Here is a 20839-nt window from a genome sequence, read left to right as displayed (position 1 = left end):
GATGCATATTAAAAAGTTTAACAGTTACATTTCAAAGAAATACAGACAGGTTTACTAATATATGTACAGATGTAATGAAACAGGTCTTTATTTCCACTGCAGGTATTGAAGCTTTGGCCATAACTACAGCTTCCTACCTCTCTTCCCATCTCACTCTTCCTGTCTCAACTCGATTTCAGATATCACGGCAATTCTCTTTCTCCTCCTTCCAAGGTGCTCACCACTTTATTAGCACATCTAATAAGTAAATTTGATACCTATATAATACCACTTTGCTTTGCTTAGCCAATGGTCTGTCAATGCTTAATATCTTAATAAAATCATAGTCCTAGAGTAGTTTGCAATGGTTTGTTTATAGCTTGCCTCTTATTATTACACATTATTTCCACCAACCATATGCAAAACTTCTGTTCCTGAGTTTCTTGCTACAGGAATAAACCAAAGTTTAGAAAGGCTTCAGAGCAAAATAGGTAAATTACTCTAACAGTTACTAAAGACCTGAACAATCCAAGTCCAACAAGAGCAGCTGATAAACTGGTTAATTATTAAAATTAATGTAACTGAGAGAATCAGTAGAAGTGACACAATTTTCAGCAGCACGACAATTCATTTTATGTACAGTAACGTACAGTAAGACTACTCATTAGCTAAGAGTTTGCAAATTAAGTGAATGTTAGGACACCTAGACCCATTCTCAGTTTTCCTAAAAGTTACCAAACAACTGCAAAGGAATCATCAAGATCCACACCCCGGAAGCACAACCAGTACTGACTAGCGGTGCTATTTTCAGGAGCTTTCCTTTCAAAGGAAAAAGGTACTCCGTGAACAAAACCCCCAAAGCTCCCACTATCTTCCCACTAGGACTATGCACAAACTCCGAAGGATGTCAAGTTCTTCTTGAGCATTTCACCTTCATCTGGCTGCTACCAGAACACTCAGCAGTACAAAATATAAATGAGCTTTTTGCCTTAGAATCATTCCATTTGGATTAAACAGGCTTTTTATAATGATAAAACCTCCAGATCTCATTACCAACCCCAGAAGCCACTCAATCCTGATTAATATGACCCAGAAGGACCATGGAAATTAGCATAGGCTTCGTTGGGAACATTGTAGAAGAAAAATATTTGCATATTGTATTCTGTAAAGGCTTTTTCTTGGTTCAAAATATATACATGCAGACTGGCTCTGGAAGCAATTTGAGGAGTCAGGTAACTTCTCTGCACAGCACCACAGTCAATCCAACTATTATTGTTTCAGAATGGCTTTCAGCTGTGGGTGGATCAGCTTTAGTGCTTATCCCTGGGACGTTTTTATTTGGCTAATCTTTGTAAATTGTTTGCTACGAACAAATTAATGATGCATTTTCCTTTAGCAAAACAGTTTTACTGTTTGTTCTTTGCTTTATGCTGCTTTCTCATTTTAGTCCATTTGCAAATGGTCATTTGCTCACCAGAGGTGAAACTATAAATGGATTGAAGCACTCTTTGTTCCATATTTATTTATAATTTGTAAAGGCACCTTTTTATAGCTTCACATACGATAGAATATGATTTGCAAACAACAATGAAACTTGATCTACTGATGTGGCCAAAAGCCTTCATCTGAGCGGAAACGTCCACTGTTTACCACACGTCTATCTTAGCACGCTGCCGCTAACTTTAACTCTCTTAGTGGAACCCTGGAGGGGAAAACAATAGCTTTATGGCTATGGCAGACAAATCTGCAGGAGATCTTTGGAAGACATGAATGTTTTAGGACCAGCCTTCAACAACTGGAACCACGCATACCCCTCTCCCCACTCTAATCTCTTAGAGCCAGCACTAGACTTACACCTCGTAATCCCTGAGATAATGAAGTATTGGAGAGACCAGGTCATACAGAAAATATGGGATGTAGAAATTGGAAATCTAGGGACATTTCACAGCATCCCCAAGCTAAATAGTTACAGAACATGTAAATTTTAGGCAATGTGCGAAGGAACAGGATTAGGAAGTCAGTGACAACAGCAGTGACTTCACATAGCCACATTTCTTGCAGTTTCCTGGGTAAGGGTAAAATGATGCCAGATACCAAGTACAGAAGTACTGAAGACATTATTGATGGGCATCATGATAATATCAGCATTAAATTCTCTAGACACTTTACAGTTAAGCAACTATAAAAGCATATTGCAATGTCACAGAATTCATGCAAAAATTCAGTTAGTTCAAGGATAATTTGAATATCTCAACACTGAAGTGTAATTCATAATCTGTGTATATTTATTTTATTCAGGCATAAATCCATACTGAGCGCACTTAACAAAAGCAGATATACTGACACGGTGAATTATTTTCCCAACAGGAGGACTGCCCTGGAAGTATCAAGACAGACAGATTTCCTGAGAACATACTTTGGAGGTCAGGTTTGCAGCCAGCTCAGTAAACTAAACCAGAATTAGAAGCAAATCAGTAACATCCAAACAGCATCTCAGAATCAGATAGTCTTAAATCAGAGCAGTTCTAAATACAACAAATGGCTAACGGTTGGCTCTTCAAAAGCTGTAATAACGTCTCTTACAGGAAAAGTGATGAAAGCTCTAAAGAGCCTTGCCTCCCTGCAGCAAGGCTGAATTGGTTCCTTCGTTCCTACTTGAAAGTAGCAATTGTTCTGTTTTTTTTCTTCACTCCTGAGAGCAAAAGGTGATGAAAAAGAAAATAATCCACAGATACTCTTTAATACCTATTTGCCTGGCAATAATTACTGTGCATAGAGGAGATTAAATATATCTGAATACTAGGGCAGTGGGAAGCATTATAACAAGGCAAATAAACTCATTCTCTCATCTAAGCAAACAATACAGGACCTGTCTTTACTACAGGTAGAATTTTGGTCTTGCTTGGAGGGCATTAGGACTTGGAGCTAAAAGATGCTTTAGAATAAATTAGCGCAACTATAAATCTGACAAGAAGATTAATATTCTAACTACGTTCACGATAATTAACTCACCAAAACAGTTCCACAATCATTATCCAGCTAGAGTGGAAATGGGAAAGTTTACAGCACTCCAGTAGATTTATAAGCCAATTAAGAATGACCCTCCTCTAGATTTCATTAGAAAAGCCTCTGGTTCAGCAAAAGCTCACACATGCAAGCAAGGGTTTTCCTGAGGAAAGAGGATGAAAGGGATCTTTACCACCTCTATTGAAGACTTTTCCTGCTCCCCTGAGAGCTGCATACACTCCTAAACCATCCTCAGCTTCCTATCACCTCTCCAGTCCTCACACTGCACCTGCAGGAGGTGGGACTGATTTTGTGGCACTTCTCCCTGGGGGAAGCTCTGCACCATTTGTGACCCAGGTGTCATTGTCAAACACTTCCTATCTTATCATCCAGCTTTGGGTTTAGGACTCACTGTTGCCCCTCTTTCTACCTGAAGTCATCTTCACCCTTCCATATGCAGCTAACAGTGGAAGAGCTTCACCAGCAAACAGTGAGCTCCAAACTTGTACTTCATGTGTGCAAGTATTTGCACAGAGTATGAACTATCTCCTTGCTATCTATACCATTTTCCACTTTTTTGTCTTTTCACACGTTTTCGTGGTTCTAATACAAGAATGTGCTCTACCACTGTCAGGGCAGTCTCCCTTCATCTCCAATTCCTTAACTTTTCAAAAACTTTGAAGAACATCCCTTTTCTCCTTTTGCTACATAATTCTATGCATCCTTCCTCCCCTTTCCTTTGCGTCTTCCTGCATAATTGTTTTTCAGCTTTGTAAAGTATTTCTCCTTATAGAGGGCATAAAAATTGCTATCTAAAATGAAATAGCATTGTATCACAGCCCACACTTTTGTCCCATTAATATACGCAATTTGGACTGACTCAAGCTGTGGTGCGTATGCAGGTAAAGTAAATTCTGAATTATTCAACACTTAAAAACACTGGAAAATCATTTTCTTGTTACAAGCCATAAGATTTATGTTTTATGTCTTCCAATCAATAGCTAGTGTGTCCACACACAGCTGATTTATCCATATTGAAAATATAATTATAAGCCTAGTTTGCTCTGAACCACAGAGTCCTTTTGTAACAAGATTATTTAAATACAAATGGGGTTGGAAAATTGGTTTTAAATGGCTAATCTGTCTTGTCTTCAACTCCAGCTGCAGAATTTACTAACATCATAAACACAGCCTGAGTGAAAATGTAAGAGGTTTTCTGATTCTCCTCGCGATCTGTCTATGCAGTGCTCTCATTAACGGTGAAGTTGATGGAAGCTGTATGCATGCCCTGAGAGAAGGATAATAAGCCTTGTAATCTCTATAAAGAGAAAGGGATTTTTACTAGTGATATGGTCATATAAACTCGTGTGCAAACATCCATCTTATCGGCCGCCCAATAAAGAACTTATGTACCCAGGTCTCAGATGCACTGAAGGACACATGTGCCACTTGGTGGACAAATCCTATACCCAGATGGCTGAAAACAACTTGGAAGCACTGCTTGCAATATAGAATATCTGACATTTGTGAAGACATGATAATGAAAAGTTTCATCCAGGGATAGATTTACTCAGGGATTTTGAAAGGTACTACTGCCCTCCTGCTACCTCTACCAAATTTGGCTGATGGCCCATAACATGAAGGGTGAAAAGGCCATGCCAGTAAATCCTCCTCCCAGAGCACTACGGCATAGCCAGCTGGGAATACCCCCCAACTTTGTCTCTGGGTCACGCAGATGGGCTGGTAGAAATTGGAGTTCCAAGCCAACCCAGGTTAAGTAGAGGTTAAGGGTTCCTGCCATTTTTAACATACATGGTGGAAACAACATCACAGACAATTTCCCTTCACTGAAATGCAGGTGAATTGAAAAAAAAAAGTGAAAGTTCAGATTTCTACTTGAAATCAAATACTTGCCTTGAAACCCATGGAATGGTGTACTTCTTACACCTTCTTTTTACCAGTTCAATTTATAATAATTCTGTCAGATTTGTTCCCCATGCAGCTGTACTGCCTTCAAAAAACAAAACCAAAAAGGTTCACCAGGCTACCTAGGTCCCTTCCACATAATCCTCCCTTCCAACAGCCATAAATGACTGATTAGTTGTCACCAACGAGCAGCTGGTGAGACATTCAGTAACAGTCACACATCAAAGCACAAACTTCCAGCTATTAAAAAAAAAAAAAAAAGTGGAAGCTCTATCAGAGACCTTAACAGGTCCAATGTATATCAATATTTTATATTGATATAGCAGACTCCATCTGAGGAGCTCCAGGCAATAATGATTTAGGTTTCACAGCCCCTTCTGAGCCATGAGTCACAGTGTTTACCACCTCTTAAGCTTGGAACAGCACAGCTTTCTGAAACAAAACAAAAAACGACACACCCAGGTAGATTTCTAGCCCTTTTAGCTATACAACACAAAGGTTTCAAAAGGAAATGTTAAAAAGCTTGAAGTCCTGAGGGACACAGACAGTACTAAATTGTTGTCCTAGGGACATGAAAAAAAAAGCTCCAGAGTTAAAGCTGGCAGAGGCTAGCAGGGAGGGAATGCCTTTCCTACCCAACCATCAGAGATTTCTGAAGGGCCTTATTTTCAAAATAACCTAGATTTTAACCCCCACCCTCTCCCTGTGAATGACAGGTAACCTTGACCTGCCCTGACGTAGGAGACTCCCACCTTGAATCCTGGCAGATCACCCCGGCCCCCACAAGCAATGGGATATAGATTGCTATTGCTGAAACTGCCTATATTGTGACACTACTGGAGACTACCCGAGGGCGCCACTTTCCTACCCTTGTAAAACGATCCTCTCTACCGACCTCCCTTAAGTCAAGGGCTGTGCTTCTGTCTGGGGCGTGAGCAATGCAGAACTTCCCTTAGCTATTTAACAGCCCAGATGTTTAGGACAAGTACACTATGGTGCTTGTCCTCGTTTCATCCAGGGGTCTTTTATAGAAAAATCTTCAAGTAAAGCTGGACAATGTATTTTATCTTCTTTGTCAGTAAAAAGCCTATGGAAAGGATTATTGCCAATAAAACAGAAATGCTACATAAGTTGAAATCATAACTCTTTACATACTTCTGAAAGCACCTTTGACTTTCCTCAGTGGCTCTCAAGATCTATTTTCATTTAATGAAACATATCCAAAAGTGCCAGGAAAAAAAGAGAAAAGAACCAACTTTCCCTTAAGATAGAATAAAAAATGTACAGAAGTAACTTGATCTTCATTAATTCCATGGGCAGGCATACAAGTTCTTAGGTGTTAATGAGACTTGCCAGTTTAGGTGGACTGCACAGATTAATGAAATGTCAAGTCAGCCCACTTTGGATTTTTACCATCAGATCCTTCCAACAAAGTCTGGCTATGCATCCCAACAATCCCTTCAAGCCCTCTGTCTGGGGACTTAGAGCAAATTCTTCTTCTGGATTTGAATTATATTTTTGGCAACCATGGTCAGTGTGACTTATAGAAACTGACATGCAGGGAGGAATATCCAAATCCTTCCCCCACTGTTACTTTTCCTCATCCAAATTCTGTTTCATTTTTATTTAACTATGTACAAAAATAAATATCCTTTATCGCTTGTAGTGGTTTCCATTAGAAAAATATATAAAAATTATCCCACCAGAAAGAACTGAAACTTTAGAACTTGTGTCAGGGTCTGTCCTGAATCACCTTCATACCTGATCATTTAATAAAACAAGGGAGTACCTGATCATTTAATAAAACAAGGGAGTTCAAGTTGATGACACTGAGTCTGCAAAAATATCCATGTTCTGGAATTCAGAGTCCCAAGGGTAGAAGTCCAGCATCAGATTAAATGATAACTATATTCAGTTCTGAATGAAATTCCACCATTTTTAAATATTAAAAAAAAGTATACGCATCTGGAGTGAAGCTAGCATAATATAACTTTAAAGTGACAGATGAAGCAGAGCCGCACTTGACAACTTTACAATCATCTTTGGGCCAAAGTTGCCTTTCTAAAGGAAGAAGGATTTCACTTGCCTTCCCTAAATCAAACTACGATAAAACAAAGACAGTGGCAATGCAATGGATTTTTAAACCACAGAAGTTAGTCATCCAGTACATGCGTTCCCAGTGCGAAGAACATGCTCACAAAAAAAATTAACCATCCCTTCTGTTTTCTTCCTGCTGCAGTCACAACACTTCTAACTCATAATTATGTTCTGGAAATTAAGTCTCCTTTTGTGACACAGCACTTAAGCAAGTTCTTCACCAAAAAAAAAAAAGAGAGACAAAAACAGAAGTCTTTGATCACCCTTACAATGTTCTCTTTTATGTTCACAAAGAATATACTTGATTTACTATGACATACTGCCATGCTACCAAGGCTCTTGATCCTCAGAACCAGAGGATGCTACCATTCATTAATGAAGTACTAACAATTCACATTTTCCATATGATATTTTAAACTTCTCTGTCCACGACCGAGGTGTCATTGTTACTGCATGCAGTCCTACCAAGTGCACCTGACATGGCCACACGTTGAACCTGCAACACATTCGTTAAGGATCAGGCCTACATTAAAATTTTAGGAAAAGCCTTGAGCACTTTGAGCATGTTTGCTAAATCAGTCCACAAGTCACACTGCAGCCCCAGCCTTCTCCAGCTGAGGAGCAATTTACCACCCACCTCCCCCAGCACGTGCTCCCTTGTTCTGACCAGCAAGTGTGCATAAAATAGAGTCAATTTCCATACTTGCCAGAGGAAGTATGTAGGTGATTAGCCCCATTTACCCTGGTATGCCTGAATCAAAGGCACAGAAGCGTGCAGGTCACTTCAAGTGCCCTTCCTTTCCCCATAGTTTGAGGAAACAAGTAGTCCTGAGGGCCTAAACATGTGTTACAGTCAGCAACGCAATCAGTTCAGATCAAAACACCGTGTAGCTCAGTTACGCTCAGCTCTGCTTCTCTCACCACTACACCACTCCTCCGACATGAAACTGAAGCTGCTTCTACAAATCCCATGCCAAGCCTGTGCCAGAAAGATCTAGAGCCAAAGGCATCTGCAGTTCAAACCTACCCAGACAGTGTCGTCTTGTCGGTACTGTTTCCAGTTGCGGCCAGTGTCGCTGAACATCAGCGTATAGCTGGTTACCCAGTCAGAGCTCCCATACCTGCCCTGGGTAGCCACTGCAACAATCTCCACTCTGTCTCCTAAATCAACCTGGAGCCACTGCTGCTCATTGGAGTACAGCGGGGACCAGCCACCAGCTCCTGTAAGAGACAGGATAAAAATAATGTAGATAATGATGACAACACAAGAAATTTTACATGAGAAAGAAACATGTTATCAATTCAGGTTACCACAGAGGAGTCTAATTCCTAAACATAAAGATGTTTGTTTAAATTTTTGTGTTAGGAAATATGTTACCTGGTGTGCTTCCTTACGGTTTTCTTAATTGACCTAACGTTCATAAGGAATTTAAGAGTTTTTAGAAAACCTATTCATCATCAACTGGACAAGTGTTAGTGAGGATGATGGCGCATTTCACTGACAAAAATATCGTACCTGTTCCCTCCTCACATGCTCCAGCAAATCTGGGAATACTGATTTCTAAGTTCTAATTTGCTTTGACATTTTCTTTTTGGCTAATTTTTGAAAGATGAGAGAAAACGTTAGTTATCTTGATTTTTGCTGTATTAAGTGTTTGAAAAAAATGGTTTAATTAAAGGTTGTAAATGCACTTCGATAATACATTGTAAAGCTACAGACCGATAGACTGAACAACTAAAATGAATTAACTTCACACTGAAAAGTGATCTCTTCTTCACAAAAGATGCTTGTTAAGTGAACATGTGAAGATGTGGTTTGTTCTTTCAAGATAAAATACAAGGACAATGTGTTGCAAGTTATCAAATTCCATCATCCGCTTCTCCATTCAGGAATGGAGATTTTATGATTAGATGTAAGCCAGTAAGTTTGTAACTCATGTTCGTCCTTTACAAGTACTTGAGCAGATCAACTGTCCCTCACACTCTTATACTGGTTAAACAGGAACATGATAATGTCAAGCCAATAAAGCATGGAACTGCAACCACTGCTTGAATTACAGCACTTCACTCCCAACAGTAAATGTGTGCTTATGGTTAAAAAGGTAAATCCTTTCAGATTGCAATACATTATCTCGTGTTCTCTAGCATACTCTTATATCATTATAGTCTGCATTTATTTTCTTTTACCTTGCTTTTGTTTGCACACATTTATTCTCTGTATACATTCAGCATTCACTCCAGCCTTACAAATAAGTGAACAATGCAGCTATGAAGAACAGAGAAGTCATTTATTCCAAAGTAACCAAAGCAGCGAATTTTCAGGCTGTTGTTGCCTCTGCAACCTATCATCTTGTTTTACCATTATTAGCAAAGCTTACAAAAGCATTTTTTTGTCCAATTATACTGAACAGAATTCCATTGGGAAAGGGGAAATATTGAGTTGAGAATAAAGCATTAACAATTCTGCACGTAAACTACAAGAATGATTCCAAATATACATTTCTAAAGAAAAAGCATCATAATCTTCAGTCAAAAATAGCTGGGTTTACCTTAATATTTTAATCTTATTAACTGATCTGTTTCAAAGCTGCTCCTTGAATAGCATATTAAGGGTTGATACCAAAAATCTCTATTTCCATAACTTTGCCCTTTAAAAATTTTCTTTATTTTCCTGGACCACATTGGATTTGCCATCTCACAACTGAAAGTATTTTATTTACGAAAAGATGTTACAATTTTAATTATTACAGCTCATTAAAGTAGGATTTAGTCCCAATTCCTGAAAAAGAAGTGTGTTTATTTCACAGGTAGAACTGAGAATCATCCCCAGTCCCTATGCACTGGATGACTCAATCTTCACTTCTCTACCGAAATGTTCCAGGGAAAATAGTTTGCAACCAAACTAATGTATACTGCTTGCTAGCACCATGCTTTATTTTACTTCTTTCAGCTATAACAGAAGTCTTCATTGCCATAATGATTGTTTTACCTGCCTTAAATACTACATTCTTGACTATGAGCATACCATGGAAGACCTAACTAGAATATTGGGAATTTCATCACTCACCTCATATCTGACTGCTCTCTTAACTCTGTACAGACACACAACTTAGAGAAGCCCACACGCCAAAAGTCCTAACACTGCTCCCTCCATTCTTCCCCTCCCCCTTTTTTTCTTTTTTTAAGATTTGAACTATACATTGATGTTCAAAAAGAAGTTGCATATTCATCCTGTAAGGAATTCCAACTAATGTACATGGGAGCCAAAGGAAACCTTCTTTTGTACTATAACATCTAATATCTGAAATAGACTCTGAAACAAAGTTGCTGCTCTGTTGCTTCTTCCAAGAACTGTCAGAGCATTGATATTCAGTGGAGAAGTTCTGGCAGGTTTGTGGCACAAAGCTGTTCCCTTCACCACTCTCAAGAGCTTATTCTAGACATTTGCAGTGACTCTTAAAAGAAATGTGGGCATTTTCCTCTTTCCTTCATTGTCTCTTTAATCAGTCTTTCTACAACAAACAGCAACAACTAGATAGTGGAAAATAGCTCATAAGTCATTAGGTGAGTTTTCCATTAAAAAAAAAGAAAATTTATATATTTATTTTCTCCGTTTTAGTTTCTATATAAGTTCTTAAGCCAAGCTCATTACCACAGGTAATTTCCAGTAGTAAGTTAAACATCATAACAACCATCTAATCTATGTTGTTTGTACTTTCTCCCTCCTACTGCTACGAGAGGCAGTAAGGTGATATGCTTTCCACAGAGGTATTTTGCTTTATTGTGCATTGCTGTTTTCTAGTCTGAGCATGGTACAACAGGTTTATATTTTGGAAGCAAGTCAAAAGAATAATACACAATGAATGGAAATTTGGGAGATCTGCAGTGAGCTCAAGCTCTCAAATCACAGACTATAACAGCATCTCTGAACTGCATTTCACTTCACATGAGCATATCTGTCTGTAGAAAACGTCATTCTTTAGATGTGAGCACTGCATAATGCAGCAATGACACCTGCTCTTAGCATCATCTCTGCAGGTTTCGTTGGTCCAGCAGTCCAGAAGCCAGACTTGCAAGAGACATTACAGGCTACGGACCCTGATTTTACACAAGAGCAGCAATACGCACATTCCCTTGGGAGGGGAGCAGTAGGGAACACCCCAAAACCCACGCTTTCCCTTTCCCCATAGATTTCTTGGAAAGTAACAAAAAATCATGTCCACAGTGTAGCAAACATTTTATGGCTCTTGGCCCCTCTACCTACTGGTGATGTTCACCCTGGTGAACGTTCATCAGGGCAGGCCTAAAACAAGAATGTATAACATGAAGGCAACAACAGCAAGGGCTACTAAAGACAATGCTACTGAACATCCAAACAGATACTAGTATAACTGTTTTTCTGCAGTTGGGTATAAGGAAATTGAAGAGTATTGTAATTCCTTTATTAATAGTGAGGTATAATCATAAAATAGACAAAATGTGGCACAGATTACAGCCACCGGATCAGGACTTTTGCTTTTTAGGTAACCTGGAAAGTGCTGATGTATGAGGATGCCACATTCCTCTCTCAAGAGAGCAAGAGACAAAATGTGATCAAAGTCAATAAGTTTTTCACCTCACAACATCACGTCTGAGGGGCAATAGCATTTCCCCATTCTGCCAGCCAGATTTCCATTCCTTCTGCTCATTGCAAAAAGGCTACATGATCATTCCTCACCGGTACCATGTTTCACATTGCCTATGGATCATTGCAAGGGAGAGCTTCAACACGGTGAGAAGAAAATGTCCTAGTGGAGAAACAGTGCCACAGGAATATATATTGCTCATATTCTCCATGGCAACAAATCATAATGCTAGAAATACGAGAAAGAAGATCATATGGTTTCTCAGTTGGAGACCCAAATGACTCCAAGAAATATGATCGAATACTTTTTTCGAATCATTTGTACATTTTGCCATAATTGTTCCAAAAACTGCACTTAAGCCCAGTGCTATGCAATCAATGCTCCTTGATGTTCCACAGCACTGCTCAAGATGCCCATACTTATTTATAGCTTATTAATATGAAGCAAAAGGAAACATTCTTTTCCATCCTACAGTGCCTTACAAACAGCTCAACTGCCTTTATATTGTGCTACAAACTCTTAGACTTCCTGCTGATGCTAAGCGCATCCCTGCTGCACAGTTTTACTTTAATGCCCAGATCAAACACTTCCCGGCCATACGACAAATTCCTTTTGACATTATGTATGTTTTATACTCCCATACATAATTACCTATACTGACTACTCAGGCTGAGAACTAATAGGAAGTCGAAAAAGCCCTGTTGATACAGTCACATTGTAGCAATTTTCTTATTCTTTTTCATTATTTATTTACTGTAAACAAAAAAGTTGATTAATCCCTCTCGTGGATAATATATTTCACACCCCAGAATCATATTCATCTGAATTATACTAACTGCTTTACTGTTACCAGTACAGATTTATTAGCACTTTAATTGAGCACTTTCAGCAGTTCATGTAAAGCTTTGCTTAGGTTTTTGCTGTTGTTTGTTTGCTAAGTGGCACATTCCTCTGCTGCAAGTCTTTTTTTAAAATAGCCTTTTAGTTATCTGCTACTGAATCAACTTGATGAATTAAAACTTTCTATTGATTTAGGTTTGGACTGTATTTTATAAATTCATCTTCACCTGTTGCTTTCATATTTATATTAACAAATATATCTGGCTTTCTGCCTTGAAGCACTGTTACTTGCAATGTTTTATCAATTACAAATGAAACTAAGTAAACTCATCAAAACATTCCAACATTATTAGAAATTCATGGCATAGTCTTTGTTAGCAGATATTATTTCGTCCAAAGATGTCTGTTGTATGTATTAAAGTACAAGCCAAAGAAAGTTCCTTCAGCCACCATCTACCACCACTTCCTTCTCCAAAGCAAGATGAAGTATCCACGTGAATACTGCTGGTACTACATCTATCTGCATGTTTCTACAAGAATCTGTGCAACAAAAAAGAATGAAGCAATGTAGAATTCAGATTTTAGCTCTTTCTGTTATGTTTAGCTCCTCAGTTATCACCTAAAACTTCAAAACATGAAATAGAAGTTGCTTAAACACCTGAAACTGATTCCCTGTTTAGGGCTCAGTTTCAACGTTCTCCGTCTTCCTCTTCCCACGATTTGTGCCAAAGGACAGGTAGGACCTTACTGTTGTGATAATGCATACCTAAAGGACTAGAATAAATTACAGCCCCACTACATGGTAGAACAACCTTAGCACACCTGAATAAGACCTATTTCATTTTCTACCTTTATTATCACTGTAAATTTATTTTAGATATCATTAATATAACTTTAAAATTCAGTACACCCAGAGCTGGACTTGCAATAGTATTGACTTTGAATCTTCTTTTCTGTAGATAAGTCATTTAAGCCATTTTCAAAATCATGTAGGTACGTTTACCCACTATCTCAGCTAGTGGCTAAAGACAAAGGCGATGCAAACTAATATCATGCTCAATGTTTCCAACTTTCTGTATGTTAAGAAGCTATCACATCACCTTTTACTTGCTGAGGAACTCTGGTTCAGTAGTTTGAGGTAGTAAGTCCCATCTAACACTTCCCTAATGACATTGCAACTCCTTATCACTAGTGCCTTATCACTAGGTTTCTCAAGTAGTAATTGTAGACAGACAATTCATAGCATATGTTTAAGTAGGAAAATTCTCATTTAAATTTCAATTAAAGTCTCTTAACTAGTAGTATACTTTTTAGTGTTGCTAAGAATGAAATTCATACGTAATGCCATAACACACAGCTTTCCTCTTGTTGAGGCTCTAACTTTGGAATAAGGTGAGAGCCAGCAACCCAGATTTATAACAAAATACCTAATGATATCCTAAATACTGCTATTTTTTTTTCCTAATAGAAAATTTAATCCTAATAGTTTCACTTCATGTGTCAACACATTATCAGGGCAATCCTTGTTGCAAACGTCTGCAAAATTTTTTTCAATTTTTTTTTGTTATTTCTGTTAAGTTGTGTAATCACTGAAATCCACTAGAACATGTATATCTAGTTGCTACTACCTTTAATAAACAACTACGTTTTAGAATGGGGTCTCAAGTCTAACGACCTTCAAGCTCTAAAAATTATGGGGAAAATTATTCAAAAGCAAAATAACCAGCTGAACTTCCCATAGGATGTTTCTACAAGAGGAGAACTTCAAATTCAATAGAAGTTTTCAACAATAAAAGGAATGAATTGCTCCTAAATAAAGCTCTCAAAAAAAGCATAAATTAACAGCTCTACTCAACTTGGCTCTGAATGCACTGCATACAAACAGCATAAAAAGTTATTCTTTATAACTGTGATTAAAAATATTTTAGGCATTTCCCACTGAAACCTTACCATCTCGCCTGTTGAGCTTTGCAAAGCTGGGACTGTGAGTACTGAAGAACTCAGAGGAACTGGTAAAGGCTGATGAAGGTAAGGTAGATACCAAGGCATCATCACAATTATCTAAAATAAAGCAAAAAACAATACATAGAAAGGTCATCACACGAGCAAAAAAAATGTCAACTTCTACTAGCTCAAGGTGGCGTTTGCTTCTACTTAGTAGACAGAGATTGGAGAAGAAGAAATTTGCATGAAATCCCTCAGAACAAAGTATGTCATCCTCATCATCAATGTGTCATCAACTCTGAAATTTACCTCCCAGAACAACAGTCTGGTGGGACTGCAACCAGCTAAAAGCTGTTGTTAACACCTAAAAACTTGAAAATGTCTTCCTTTCAGACAATGCAATTTTATGATATACCCTGTCCTTAAAGAAGATAAAACCTCCTGTTGCAAAAGCCACTAGAAGAACATAAAAATGCTCTGTCATACTTTACGTAACACCTCAGGTGTTGTGTTCAGTAAAACATTTCTCAATGGAGCAGGTACCTAACGTAGGAGTTACAATTTCTTACTTCTGTATGTAAGCAACACATAAAGGATATGCCACCTGGCCTTGTGCAACATGTAAAAGTACGTTCCAAATTAGCTTGTTAGGTCAAATAAGTAGTCTGCAATGTTTTTGCCCCTCTTTCAAATCCTCATCTGAGGAGAGCTTCAAGTAGGCTAGACTAACACTCCAAATGATTTTTTGAGCTCATAACATTTGAAGAAGAATGCAATTAGGCAAAGTAAGTTTTCACATTACAATGCTGTCACATACACATTAAAGACTATGGTGCAGGATTTCAATAGGGAATAACAATTAAAGAAAACAATAAACCCACACCTCATTTTTAATTAAATCTCCCATGGAGGAAACATGGATCTAATTATTGGAAAAGTCCTGCTGGTTAGCCAGATCTTAGACACCACAGTGTGCTCTCACACTCTCATAGTAAATATGTAATTTGCAAGGGGTGGGGGAAGAGATGCATTAATACTTCAGGGTTACAAAAAGCAAGGAATAAAAGCAGCAACGACTTTACAGTTCTGACAGTAAATGTAGACTCACCCAAAATTGGATGATACCTTTCCCATAAAGATCCAGTTTACAACTAAGATATTACTTGTCCTTCTGCAAAACAGCAAGAGAGTTTTGTAATGAAAATCCTCCATATTGTAAGAAGTTAACTGCTTGTTTGATCAACAGAAAAGCAACTCTGTCGGCTACCTTCAGCATCCCCGTGCACTCTGGGCTGAGAGGAAAAGGTGGGAAACTTCAATTACATGAACAGACTTCCATCTGATGGAAAGAATGGGCAGCCTCTCACACCTCTCCAGCAGGGATCACTCCTTCATCACCCCACTCATGGAAGTAAAATCAAGGTCTACCTTAGTAACTGCACAAAGACTCAGATGTGGGCTAACCTGCTATTGGAAATTCCTGAAGCAGACGTAAATTTCTCTTTACATGCAAATATGTTTGGTTTGTCATTTAAATATGTAACTGAATTTTTAAAGTGGAGAATTTCCCCCGAATAAAAAGAATTATAGAGCAAAAGTAGGTGGAAATTTTATGTGAACAATAGTAGGAAACTGTTTAAAAATTTAGCTCAGTTCTACATTTATATACAGTTATGAGAGGTTTAAAAAATAAAAAAAAAAGAATAGGTCGTTCAGGAAAAAAAAATAAAGTAGAAATGAAGCAAGTATTACACCACTGGGAAAAACGAATAAGCTGATCTCTGCAACTCCAAATAAATGGTTGGAAAGTACAAATTATTGGTGAGGAATGCCAAAAGAACACACAGCACATGGCCCAAAGAGCTTAAAACATAAAGAAGGAACCCCTTCAATGCAGTAGATTTCCCACTATGGATTTTTATACTGATAATTACATTGCAGAAATGATCATCATGATGGAGTGTAAACAATATTAAACATAAATCCATTTGATATTCTGAAAGAAGCAGGATGATAAATTAGTCTTCTAAATGTATACAAAAATAATATTCTGATGGATTAACAAATAAGAGGGGATGGCAGAAGTGGAAAACTATAAATAAAGATTTAATTATTGGCCCAGAAACTGGATTAAAACATTCGAACCACCAGTTTAGAATTTAAATAAGCCCTGTAATACTGGAAAGCCTCCAAACAGAGGAATGTGAACAATGGACTACATACAAATTGGCAGAGAAGGTAGCCTAAGGAAACATAAGCCAGGATGCCTGATAAGGTCTTAATGCAAAACAGTGAAAGGGATGATGAGAATTTCAGCCCATGAGGAGTTAAAGAATGGCAGCACTAAGAGATTTTATCTAGCACATTTATCCAGAAAGCACCAAATTAAACAAACCTGATACCATTTTGTTAAAACACTGTAATTGAGAAGGGTGAAAATACACATTTAGTTCTCGAAGTATTTATTTAGTACTCATATCTGAATTAAAAACAGCTCTACATCAAAATCAGTGTAAGCAATATAATTCATAACAGGGTATTGACTGATGGACCTCAAAAAGGAAACTCAAATATGAAATCCTTTCCATCTGTTAGGTTACCATCAGCAAAAATGCTTAACGAGATCCATGAATTAGGCAAATTAAGGACAAATATGCCACTGGTGTTTTGACCATGAGGATAATTAACCAACAAAACAGATTACTGAGGTCCTGAGCAGATTCCTCATCACTTACAGCCTTTAAGTCTCAAAGAGAACTTCTGACTGCAATGCAGAAATGTGTGTGGAGTGCAGTGCCCCTTGGTACACAAGAGGTCAGACCATAATTATTCCATCTGGACTTGAAAATCTGCAAATTAAAATAACCCTGTTAAATTCAGCGTCACTTGTGACCTAAACAGGGATTTAAACAAAGATGTCAAATGGCAAATACATCAGGGCACCGTACTCCCCCAGTCTTCTGCATCCTATAAAATCCAGTGAAGGGGTTGGGAACCTCTTCAAAGGAGGTTCAAGGTCCTAGCGACAGGTCTACATTAAGGTAGTAATGACATCAGTTCAGTGCTTTTAAGAGGGATAGAAGGAACAGTTTCTATGCTGCGTAACTGTCCAGAAAAAGTTATGAGAGTCCAACAGTAGGAGAGTCTCCTCCAGGTGATAACTGTATTGGTCTCCTCTTGGTCACCCTCTGAGAAAGCTTCTTTTGCCAGACTTTTCTGTGCTTGGGTATCTGAGGCAGAATTGAGTATCATGAATATCCTTCTTAGAACTTTTAAGAGGAGATATGACCAATATTATGCATTAAAAACTACCAAGCATCTTTTAAGCTAAACTATGCTCTGGGAAGATACCACGCATGGAGTTCACAGGTTAAATCAGCAAGAATTTGCTGGTATACTTCATGCAAGTTCAGAGACTGAAATGTCTCTGAGAAGTACTTCAGCTGAAGAGGATAATCTGATTTGAAACAACACCAATGAAACTACGGCTAGCACCAAATAAACCATATTTACATTTCAAAATGCCATCACATAAATATTAAAATTGCATTACTTATCACATATGAGCTAGTTTTCTCTAGTTGTAGATATTCAGTCATTGTCATAAGAACTATTCAGTACCACTTGAAAATAGAGGTTGAATATAAAGGAGAAATTTCCATTTAAATAATGTCTAGACTGCTGGCTCACTTCAGTTCCCTGCAGTTGCCTAAGGACTGCAACAACTCAGCATACCACCAGTTGTCCATGACTAGAGCCACAGCAACAGTCTCTGTGAGTTCTCACCATTACCTAAAGGTATGATTGGATACCTATGGGACACCAGCTGTCTCAGCACTGCAGCAAGTGTAAACCATTTCAGAGCAATGTATTCAGGGTGTTCCCCAGGATCTCTGTGGGATCCAGCACAGCAAGTGACAATTAGCTCATCTACCTACCAGGTGCTTTACCTTCATTTCTTTTATCTGTTGCTCCAGTCTTCAGACATACTCACCTGTATCTCTGCTACAATGACATTTTCACACTAAATTCTGGAATCCTCAAATGGATGTCTCTAGAAAAAGACACTATGGGGAAGATTTTTTCTCCAAGTCCGTAACTAACTATAAAACATGTAATTTTAAGGCTTTAGGATATAGGAAAAGCATTAAAAAATTGAAGATAGTTCAAAGAGCACTAGAACAAATACAGACTGACTCCCGACAGATAAGAGAACAACAACTGATTGACTTCAGATTGCAAGCAAGAACAGCCTCCAAGCGAAGCTGATTCTTGAGTGAATACTCTGACAAGATGCAAGGTCACTCTTCTGCTCTTCCCTCAAAGCTAATCACGCAACATCAGAGGTTGCACATAACAGCTCTAGACATACAGATGTACAATTCAGGACATGGCACAGCTTTTACGTGCCAAATGAAATTTCAAACACTAAAGTGCTTAGAATGCATCAGTCAACAATCCAGGTCGTATGCAGGGCAGCTCTGGCATATTCCTTATCAGACATGAAATAACAGATGTGAGATCTCTTTGTAAAACTTAGATGAAATAGGCTATGGGTTTCAAAAGGTGGGATGTGCACACAGAGTGAGGGTCATCCCTTCAGCCCTATTTCCATGAAGAGCCAAAACAACACATACCCCAAGATGACAAAGCTATTACAATGTTTTCTTTTCTTGATGGTGCAGAAAAGACAGGTGAAGTGTTTTGTGCTTATACAAGGTCAGAGAGGACCTATATCAAAACTAAAAGCAAAGCCAATACATGCTGATTCCCACCATACACATTTTAAAAGATATTGTCTCCCTCATTTGCTGTGAGGGAAACAGGCCTTCATTCCAGTTGCTCCCAGGTTCCTACTTTCTGGCTCCATTTTACAAAGCAGAAGCTTTGGAAATTTGTCAGAAAAATAAGAACTTTTTTCTCTGAGTCAATCACATTATATTTCTATAGAAAACATTGGCTTTAACAAAAATCATTCCACACTACAGAATTACTTAAACATCTGGAGAAAGAAAATCATTTACTGTCTAGTTTTTTTTTTCTACAATTCCTTGCCAACCAGATAACTACCAAAAAATAAATAAATAAAAATAAGAGCATCTAATTGTACCTATAAACCATGTTCTTCATGCAAATCACATAGCAATACAGATGTTGACTTGCATTTCAGAAATGTACGTTGACCTCGACTATGCTGAGTTCTGAGAAACAGGCAATTATGGATAGCATTTACAATGTCATGCATATCATTAGAACTGTCCTCAGCAATCTTGCTTCTGAAAGGAATAAAAATATTTATATTCATTGACTTTGTTTTTCTGAGTTTTACTCACTTTTGATTTTTAAAAATCATGATAAATTAACAACAGCAACAAAAAGAGAAACTCAACGACCTATTATGAAGTTGTTTGGTTTATTGTTCTTGATTCCTGTCTTGCAGCTTTAACTTCCCTCCAAGTAAAAACACAGAAGTCTTCTCTCCCCCTTTTTCCCATATATTATAATTCTGTCCAAAAACATTTATTTTAAAACAAAAACATAAACATTAGTTCAGATTTCAAACACATCAAATTAGAATTTAGACATTAAAACTTTTGGGCTTCTGTGAGACATGCCAGATATTATCAACTTTACCTAATAATCCATAAAATAGTGAACTTCAGAAAACGCCTTCTGCCCATATATTTGAGATTAAATTCTATATTTTGAGAAGGCCTTTGACACCTGTGACAATTATGAAAAAATAATTTAGAGAAATGTATCCAAATCCTGGAGAGACAGGAGTTTATATGCTTCTGAAGTGCAGCAAGCTTCTGAAAGGCAACTAATATTTTATCAAAATTGGTTTTGCACAGAAACTGTACAGCACAACTTGACTAACTCTTCCAGTACATTTTATGTAAGTGTTGGTAAGTACGACATGATCTAGTTTATAACTTGCTGCAGCTAAATGTTATCTCGAGCTTGAAGAAACTACTTGGAATTTAGATTTCTGATTAGAGGGCATCATGCTAATGTTTCTATCGCCCTCTTTTAAGGAAGATCAGTCCCTGAACACACACAGGGTTGTTACCAGCCATGACTTTGATGGGTTAACAATCTTGGTCTGCTGCTATTTCCCTTGTCTGCTTGAAGAGTCAGCGGGACAAAACACATCGATTTCCACTTGTGAAGGCCATCCAAAAAGGTCACTAACATTTCCTTAATGAAAGCTTTGATGAAGAGGACACAATCAGGGAAAGATCACCAGCCCTTGGGCTCCATGGATTTCCCATAGTTCGGATTTGAACTGCTTTTAGTAATGCTGTATTCTGAGACAAATGTGCAGAAAATCTTCGACTGTGAAGCTTGTGTTACTTCTACATCTTATACTGCTAGTCAGGATCTCTTATTGGTATGATAAGTACCTTACGTACACCAAC

The 20839-nt window shown here is 37.9% G+C and overlaps 1 protein-coding gene across 3 annotated transcripts in view; it reads right to left on the bottom strand.

Annotated features, from left to right (window-relative positions):
* CNTNAP5 (contactin associated protein family member 5) overlaps positions 1 to 20839 on the bottom strand; it is a 285697-nt gene that overhangs the window by 194835 nt on the left and 70023 nt on the right. For all 3 annotated transcript variants that reach the window (XM_048050395.2, XM_048050396.2, XM_013178329.3), the window contains 2 exons: positions 14424 to 14534; positions 8036 to 8229 (listed from right to left, as the gene is read on the bottom strand). In XM_048050395.2, the coding sequence (XP_047906352.2) occupies positions 8036 to 8229; positions 14424 to 14534 (305 nt within the window). The remainder of the gene's footprint in view (positions 1 to 8035; positions 8230 to 14423; positions 14535 to 20839) is intronic.

Source organism: Anser cygnoides, chromosome 6, assembly GCF_040182565.1.
Source record: "Anser cygnoides isolate HZ-2024a breed goose chromosome 6, Taihu_goose_T2T_genome, whole genome shotgun sequence".
NCBI classification, from domain to species: Eukaryota; Metazoa; Chordata; class Aves; order Anseriformes; family Anatidae; genus Anser; species Anser cygnoides.
This window is presented reverse-complemented; position numbering and strand designations above follow the sequence as displayed.